The sequence below is a fragment of the Vigna radiata genome, chromosome 5 (genome assembly GCF_000741045.1).
Source record: "Vigna radiata var. radiata cultivar VC1973A chromosome 5, Vradiata_ver6, whole genome shotgun sequence".
NCBI classification, from domain to species: domain Eukaryota; kingdom Viridiplantae; phylum Streptophyta; class Magnoliopsida; order Fabales; family Fabaceae; genus Vigna; species Vigna radiata.
This window is the reverse complement of record NC_028355.1, coordinates 35,808,300-35,818,008: the sequence shown is the minus strand read 5'-3', so window position 1 is coordinate 35,818,008 and position 9,709 is coordinate 35,808,300. Positions and strand designations below refer to the sequence as shown.

The window sequence follows — 9,709 nt, the reverse complement described above, 5'->3', positions numbered from 1 at the left end:
CATGCATTTCTGGAGAGTGCGAACACAGTGTTGAAGGAGATCATGAGAAGGAAAGAGTTGTTGGGAAGCGAATATAAGCCGAATCGTTTAAGTCCTGGTGGTCCAGATCCTCACCATCACTGATCCTTCCACCCTCTCACATGAAAATATGAAAATGCAGAAACATTATAGTAGGGTCTGTCACCTTTTTCAAAGTTCATCTTTCTGTATGTAATGTAGCAATTTTGTGTAAGTGGCTGAAACAAAACGAGTGATCCTAGATTCTTTGTAGATTCATTTTCAGATTATCATGTGCAAGTGGAAGTTTAGTGATCGTAAGATATGGCCATATCGGGGAATACTCCATTGCTCTCCGATTCTGTACTTTCGGTAATCAAATAAAAACTATCTATAAATAAGAATATTGTTTTAATATAGTTTCAAGATATATCAATTAAAATTAACGAATGGAAATATTATTTTGATGTTATCCTACTTGCATAATTTTATTTTGAAATTTCTGTTAAAAAATATTTTTATTTATATTACTTTCTCATTTAATTTGTTTTCCGTTTTTGAGAAAAGAATGGATGTTATGTATAAAAAGTGAAATGTTGCCATAATGTATATTTTTCTCTCATGTTGTTTGAATTTTTGTATGATTTCTACAATTAATGAAGCATAAAAGAAACTGTAACTAGTTGAGAGCAGTTTATAAGAGGTAATAAATAAATTGAAATTATTGAGGTTGTATAATTGTGATGGACATGGCATGTGAGAAGCATCTTTTGTTCGGTTAAAGACCGATGAGATCCCAACTAGTGCTTCTCCACTCTTAGCAATTTTCATAAAAAGACAGAGTTCAGTGTTTCTAAGTTTTCTAAGTAAAACATTTTAGGTAACAGGCTTCTGCACATGTATCCCTCTTCATGTGCGTTTGTTCTCTCATGCATTATCAATAAAAATTAAGGAAATTCCAATTTAATAAATCTAGCTCAAACACTTTGATACCAATTATACATTTCTTATGTGCATGGCATGTGTTGGAATCTATCTTAGATGAATATTTCTCCAAAATACACTGTTTCACATTTTAATATATTGTTTTTATTTAGCTGCTTAAATATTATTGGTTTCCATCAATTAACAATATTGGTTAATCTTTAAATTATATTTCATTGTCATTGGATGGTTTTTTAAACTAGTTGAACCCACAAATGGGATCTAGTTTTAATAACCATAGGATTATTTACGGATTCACTTGCTATCGAAACTTAATCTCTAATGGTTCTTTACATTATTTGGATATAATTAACATATTAAAATAACCTATATTCACCAATACCCATGTTGTAAAAAAAATGAGGAAGTAAATTTTTTTGACATTCCCATTGACCGAACTCCACTAATACATTTGTTTTTGGAAAAGAAAATTAAGAATTAATTCTTTTCTAAGTGCGATTTCCCTCACTAATAATCTTGATTAGTGAGTGCCTCGTAGGGTCTGACGAGAAGGTGATTGTCCCATAAACAAATAAAGAAAGGGATTGACATTCTATAATCAATAACTTATGTTTACACTTTCCCATTAGTTCAGTTTGGATATATATATTTAGGACATGCCCGAATAGTAGTCAATATTCATCATCATTAATTAATCAGAAAGTCAAAGTCTTTTTTACTTGTTCTTTTCAGTTGGAGGTTAGATATATATATAAATACCTATGCCACCATGACATTAAGATATGAAACTAATTACATACATTCATTTTTCAAGTGGCACCGTCTTGTTACAGTGACATGCAACATTGAAAGATGGATAAATAGAGCAAAAGGATAAGATCAATAAAATGATAATTGTACATGCTTAATCTAATAGAAGGGTGACAATGCAAGGTAATAGTTTATACAGTTAAGATCATTTTATGAGTCATAGGATGTGTGGACAGTTGTGGGACGGTTATCCCAAAACTTTCTGTTATCACATGAATGCCACTAAAAAAAATTGTGGTATGACAGTGGTTAACGTTGGTTACCTTAAAGAACATGGATAATAATAAATATTGAACGTTATGTGCATTAAAGTTGAACTAAAATATATATATCCACTGTGTTAAATTGGATGACGGCTTAGTAAGGTTAAGAAGGTGATCTTGATTATATTGAAAAAGTGGGAATAGGACATGTTTGTCTGTGGAAGTTGGTTTTCTTTGAGCAATGATAGCATTAAGAAATGGAAGAAGGAATAGGACATGTTTGTGTATATCTATATACTTATGAGAATCTTTTATTATCTTTTCCGAAGTCAGCGTTAGCATCATTGTTTTCATGATTCTTGTTGGTTGAGCCCGCCGTCATCTCACATTGAGGCTAACCCAAAATTTAGTTTGGCTATGAAAATATTATTAGTTCGTGTAAGTTTTAAAAACTAGTATAAAGTTGTATTGAGGGGTATGCTAGTAAATAGAAATAGACTCATAATATTTTCATTATAACAATTTTAAATGATTTTGATATTGTGAAATTTTTTTAATTTTTATGAAATTTGAAAGTACGTAATTTTAACAAATATATAATTATTCTTATAATTGATAGAATTATGTCAGACAACTTGGTATCAAGAGGAAAGAACGATAAAAATTATTAAACTCTCCATGTATCAAATAATAATAATAATAATTTAATAACACAAAATTAATTTAATAATAATAAAACTTTGGATTAAATACGTTTTTCATCTTAATACGAAATTAAATTCATCTATACTTAAAACATTGATACATTTTGATCTAAACATTGATACATTTTGATCTTATATTTTAAAAATGAATAGATATAATTATTCACTAATACAAGATGATTTGACATTGCTTATTTTGATTTTGAGAGTTCTACTTCGGTTATATAACCAAATCATATCAAGACGAAATAAAAAATGAAAACTTTATGTTCTAATTCTTAACCAAAGCATATTCTTCAATGATAACAAACCAAAGCCTATATGTTACATAAAAAAATTAAAATGATTTAAATGCAGAAACAAAAACGTGATTTGAGCAATTGAATGCATGAGCAATGCCTGAACCATGGGAGGAGAAAGTGTGAGAAATGAACAAAGGCGTGACTTTGATGAACCTACAACAAAGACAAAAATATGTCATTATGTGTCATCTTATTACAAATAAACACTAAACCAGACCAAACCAAAATGGAGAAAGAGGAAAATGAACCTCCAAACAAGAAGAGATGGTTCGTGATGACCAAGAATGAAAATAAAAAGAAAAGGAGAACAAGATCTTTCGCAAGGAGAGTAGACAAGAACAAGATGCTACTCAATGGAGCAGGGTTTTATGTGGAGAGGAGACCAACCATGTAGAAAATAGAATGTGGGTTTTTATAGTTGCAATATACACTACAACGGCACAATGTTTTCGTAAATAACTTTTCTAAAACTTTAACTCTACGTAGAACAATGAACCGAAGCATATAATTATGAAAATATATAAAAAAATTTCACTATTGTCACTTTTACAATTCTTTGTACAACTAAAGACTTCAATTCTTTAAAGAATCGAAGTTTGTACTAATATAGATTTTGGTTTTTTATAATTGAAGTTTATAGTTATACAAATAATTTCAAAAAATTTACTACGTTTTAAGACTTTATTTTTTTCTTTAAAACCAAAACCTATGTAGCAAAGTTAAATAATCTTTTTGAACTACGGTTTTTAACTAATTATGTTCAATTTTATGTATCAAAAATGTTTTCCAATTAACATTGAAGCATGATCGTGTTAAATGATATAAACAACTCAAATGCTAGCATTAAACATGTTTGACACATGAAAAAATTAATATAACTTAGTTAAAGTAATATTTATTAATTTTTAAAGTTAAAAAATCAAAATGTATCAAAATTTAATATAAAAATGAATTTTGATTTTGTGTTAAAGTTCATTGATTAAAAACATATTTAACCTAAAAACTTTCTATACGTAAAAAAAATAAACAAACAAAAAAGGAGTTCAAGTCTCAAAACCTATAATACAAGAAACGAGAATTTGAGATAGTAGAAAGTGGTTGATGAGTGAAGAATCAAATATGGAGATTTGATGAATGAATAGATGAAGTGACTACAATAACAATAAAAAGGGTGAGTGGATGAGAATAAAAAAGGTGATGGCATTGTGTGTGGGAGAAGACGTTACCAAAAATGTGAAAAATGAGAGTAGTAATGCTACGTGTGAGGGGAGAAAAGTGAGTGAAAATGAATAATGAAAAACCATGAGCCACTCACAGCCACTCACAGTTAAGTTAAGAAAGTTGAATGAGTCCAAAGGCTTTGAAGTAAGCATAATAAATACATACTTAAATACTTGAGTCTTATTATGTTTATAGTATATAGTAAAAAGATAATAGATATATGTTTATTCTTTTAAAAAGTTATTCAGAAAAATATTTTCTTTAAAGGTTTAAGTTATAAATATAAATATTTACTTAAAATAACTTTAGAGAATCAAGAGAAAGCTATCATAGACAATTTAAAATATTTTAGTATAAATTTTAATTAAAATCTTGGAATAATCTTACGTCTAATAGATATAAGGTAAATTTTAAATATATAAGAAGATATAAATTTTATTTTACAAGTCAATTTTGTGAACTTAAATTAAACTTAATAAGTTAGAATTTATCTTAACAAAATTTGTTATTTGTTAAATTTATTGTTCCACCTACTATTGACGGTTCCAGATCATCCATTAATGTTTGAGATGTATATGTATATCTTAGTATAAGAAAAAAATTGTTACAAGTCTCACATCCACTAAAACTAAGATTAATTTATATTATATAATTGGATGTAAATTTCATTTCACAAACTGGTTTTATCTTGTTAAGTTAGACTTACTTAAAAAAAATTAAAAGTTTAAGAAAAAATGAAAATGTAAATGCATTTTAAGTGATAACAATGTAACACGTCAAGTGGTTTAAACTTTAAAATGGGGATAATACGAAACTTGCATTTTCCAGAAAGGGATAGTGTAATTTACACAACTAACATGTTAAATATTTTTCAATATAATAAATTTTCCTCATATATTTGAAGTAAATATTTTGTTAATTAAAAATTAAGATAATGAAATATCGTGTAAGGAAGTAGAAAGGATCCAAACAGAGGAAATGAAGGGATTTGTTTATTCTGACTTTGTTGAAAGCTGACTTGGAACATCTTGAAAAAGGTCAATTTGCGTGTTTTTTTCTCGTTTGGCCGCGCCACATTTCGGTTCGAAAACCCAAGGGACGACGAATGACGAAAGAAAGGAACGAAACATACAACGTAATATTTTTTATGCGCCATGCTTCTTCTTCATCTTTTTTTTTTTGTTCGACACACCATGGATTATTATGTCGTAAGCAAATATTGTAAGATGAAGTTATGTGTTCCAGCAAGGTGATGACAAAGTTTGTTGGATTAAGCCATGTGTGACGTGGCCACGTGATTTTCTCTCATTTGGGAATGGTTGTGCCCATGTGAGATTGTGGAGCACAAACACAAACACTTTGATGGCATGGATGCAAAGGATTTGGGTTGGTCTATCGGGAAATTGCTAGTACTACTTTCTCTAATCTATCTCCATTTAATCAATAATATAAGGTTTTTGGATGAAGAGGACAACATAGATGAATCGGTTTGGTCGGCTTTTGCATTCATTTATGTTTCAGATGGAGAACCGACCAACTAACCTTAATCCCATAACAATAAAACATTAATTATCTAAACTTGTGAAACAAAGACATGTGTTATATCAACCTCCAATGGAACTCGTAAACTTAAACTCCCTTGCATCAAACCCTAATTGGAATTTGAGTATAAATAGCCTTCTTTGCTACTTCATTATTCACACACTCATTTGAGAGAACTTGTATTCTTGACGTAGTTTGAGTAAGAACATGGCTACTTCAATGGTGTCAAAAGTGTTTGTTATCTTCCTAGTTTTTCTTTCATTGGTTTTTGTCAATTCAGAGGCAAGACTTTTATTGCCTAAGTCTACACCCATCATGGGTAAAAGGATTAACACTGAACTTCTTTTACGTGACTTAGTCAAAAATTCAAAAGTTAGAGAGTATCAACAGAAGAGGTCGATGATGGGAGCAAGATTGGAGAGGTTATCACCTGCTGGACCAGATCCTCAACATCATTAGAATGAAAAAGTTTTGAAGTTAGTTTATTAATAATTTATACAAGTTATATTTCATTTTTTGTAATATGTGTTTGCAAAAAGTTTATGTTTTGTTTGTTTCCAAATAAGAAGAGTATTGATTAGTTGCTTAGGTTCTTGTAGTTATAAACTAATCTCTCTACTCTCATGTAGAAACTTCTATTAGAGGAATGGAATTTGTAGTATTTTTTTATTATAATTTTTTTTATCCATTAAAAAAAAGGATATATGATATTTAATAGGTAGAAATAGTTTTCAAAGTAACTAATAAGGAAAGTATTGTCATTATGTAATATAACCATTTAAGGTATCTAATAATTATAATTTGTTCTTTAATATCGACTGATATCAAAGCAATAACTTAAGTTCTATAATTATAAAGCAAAGTGATTTCACTGTATTTGTTATACTCTACGAGTTATTGGTGCATTAAATGAGTATACAAACATGTTGAATACAACTTTTAATATTATATATATATATATATAATAGAGTATTAGAGTAGATAGGTCTATTAAAATAATGAGATCGAACATTTATTCTAAAAAAATCGTATAATATAAATAGAAATTTTTAAAGCTCGTCTCATTATCTAAATATCTTCTATCTTTCTAAAATATTGTTCTCTCTTCTTTCTCTCACTTCTTTCTACTCTTTCTCACTCTTTAGTCCATTATTTGATAATCATGAGGTACCTAGGCGATCACAACGTAGAGGTCTACTTATCTATCTGAACAATTTCTTGATTTGAGCAGGTAAGTGTTGTTCTTTTCTAGGTTTTTCTTGAATTTGTGATGTGCAAAGAAATTTTGTATTTGCATGTGATTAGGGTTTTCTTCTCTTGATTCTTAGTTCAATTTAAGTTCTAAGAGTTGTTCTCTATCACCAATTGGTGATTTGTAGACATTTCTAGAATTTTCTTACAGTGCAATCAAGTTGTCGGGGTTTCTTTGAGCTGTGTGTTTTGATCTGAGGTGGGAAGCTAGAAAAGTTTTTGGAAATTAATCATGTATGTTGTTGAGAATATAATTTTTTGAACGGTTTGAGTTGAACTCATGTTTTAGGGTAAGTAAATTTGATGTAATTTGATGGTTTTTGAGTATGGAATGGTGGTCCAAGATTGTGAATTGTATTGAGTAATGTTTGCTTTGTTATTGGATGTTTATGATGTTGGAAATATGTTATATGAAGGTTTGGTGATGAGTAGGAACAATTTACTTTTGATTTTAGGGCTGAGTTTTGAGGAAGTGGGGTAGTGAAATTTTGATTTGGGGGTTGGACACTCAAATGGTCAGATGTAATTGTTTAGGTAAGTCTTTTGGGACTTACTTGAGTCCCTAAGTTGCTCAAAATTGTGCCAAAAGTGATTGATTGGGATTTGGCTCTATAAGTGGGTGTTTTAAAGAGTTTGAAGTTTAAATTGTTTTGAAAAACACTTTATATTGATCTTAGTAAGGTTTAGGAACATTTGTTCAAGTCTAACTAGGTGTATAACATATATTAGGATGATTAGAAGTTGGTCAAAATCTTTGGAAATGGTAAATTATGGGTAGGAGGGGAAAATTCTACATATTTGTTTTACAGGTTATGTAAACTTGTTAAGCGAATGGAGTCGCTCAACGAGTGGTCCTGGAGGTTGACTCCTTGTTTATTGGTTTGCACAACGAGAAGTGGCGCTGAGCGAGAGGTCTGGGTTTGGGAGCACTATGATTATATTCGACAAGCACATTGGGGTGGCTGAGCGAGTGAGTTGAGGGTCTGGTCCACTATCTGGTGGGTTTTGCTTAGCTAGTGATGTCGCTGAGCGTGGGTTCAGGGTCTGGTACCATTGGGAGTTATATTCGCTCAGCAAGTTGGGTCACTAAGCAAGTGAACGGGAGGTTGGAGGTACTGTCTAGAAGATTCGCACAACGAGCATAGTCGCTAAGCGAAACAACTTTGAGATCGCTCAACGAGAGAGTGCGTTGAGCGACTGTTCCTAGTAGGGAGGTATAATTTTCTTTTTGTTTCTATTGATGCATTTGGAGTTTTAATTAGAATAGAGAATGATGTATGAGGATTTCTTGTGAATTGTTATGTCTTTATTTACACAATATGAGTAATGATCTTAACTCCATGACTCAGGGTGAGATTCATGGGAGTATTTTGGTTGATGTTGTAGTTGTTATGGTATGAATGTATGGAGCTTCGAAATGGTAGTTTATCCCGACACTCTAATGATCATTAAATTCTCATGTAGAGAGGAATGATACATGTGGTGAGAGTAGTGGGAGGTTCTTTTAATAGGCTTTGAATTCAGTCTAGACCTTGGAATGGACTAACCTTGTATGGTGTTGGAGAGTGCCAACAGTACCATACAAGGCACTCCTAAAGTGTTAGGAGTCCCACAATATTTTTCAAGATGTTCTCAATAAGCAGTCTTTCCTCGTTTGGTTATTCCATTGTCTTGCTTTTAACTTCACCAAATTATTGTTTGTGTTACAAATATTATGGCTCGCACAAATCCAATGAAGGGTGACTTTTACAAGAAAATGTTAGATAAGTATCTGACACTTTCCAGTGGCTCTAAAGTAGTACCAGCTTCCAAATAACCAAATACTCTAGCCATCGTTAACTGATTAACTGAGGCGATAATTGATGTTGATGACATCGATGTCCCTGTTATGAATATTCCTCCCTCCCTTGTCTATAGTTTTTGCCACACCATCCAACTGGGAAGTTAATGATCAGAGGAAGAAAGACAAAAGGAAACATAGAGAGAAATCTTCCTCCACACAGTTCTCTAAGTGCGATCGACATTGGGGGGAGACATCTACTACTTTAGTTGGGGGAACTTTTAGGATTGAGCTAAGGCATTCCAACAAAGTCTCATATAACCTTAATGTTAAGACAAGATCGTCTATAAGACTGAATTTTCTAAACTTCCTCATATGTTTTGAAGTTTAACAAACAACAATAAACTAAATGAGCATATGACATAATGTTATCTTGCAAAAAGCAATATAGCTAAAAGATAAGTAGTTTATGAAAAAACATTGTGAAAAATAAATACCTTGAGAAAAGCTTTATTAAACACATCAATACATGAGTAAACGCACTACTAAACGGTTCTCCTTTTGGTGTTGTAGCCATTGAGATAACTTCTTTGAGAAAAAGTCTTCATGGCTTAGCTTTAGGTTCAATGTTTGAGGTTTCCCTTCAAGATGGGTTTGCTCATATGGCTCAAGCCTTAAGATTTTCGCTTTAGTCAGGCCTAAATTACCTATATTTCTTTCATTTTCCTTATTTTTCTCCTTTGAATCTTTATAATCATCAAAGTTTATAAAAACAAATCAAATTGGGGTGATTTTTATAGATATTTAACATAATCTGAATGAGATAAGTGTTAAATTGATCTAAAAATTAACTTATATTGGGAACTTATTAGTGACCGATCAACCTTCGTAAGGATTTGGCATGGAGGCACCATAGGGTTTCTTCACTCTCCTAAATGCCCAGCCAGATCAAGT

The 9,709-nt window shown here is 31.0% G+C and overlaps 1 protein-coding gene across 1 annotated transcript; it reads left to right on the top strand.

Moving 5' to 3' along the window:
- Positions 1–5,912: 5,912 nt before the first annotated feature.
- LOC106761836 (CLAVATA3/ESR (CLE)-related protein 5-like) lies at positions 5,913–6,332 on the top strand. Its single transcript, XM_014645405.2, has one exon. It carries the CDS (start codon positions 5,932–5,934, stop codon positions 6,181–6,183), a length of 252 nt encoding a protein of 83 aa, XP_014500891.1. The 5' UTR covers positions 5,913–5,931; the 3' UTR covers positions 6,184–6,332.
- Positions 6,333–9,709: the final 3,377 nt, after the last annotated feature.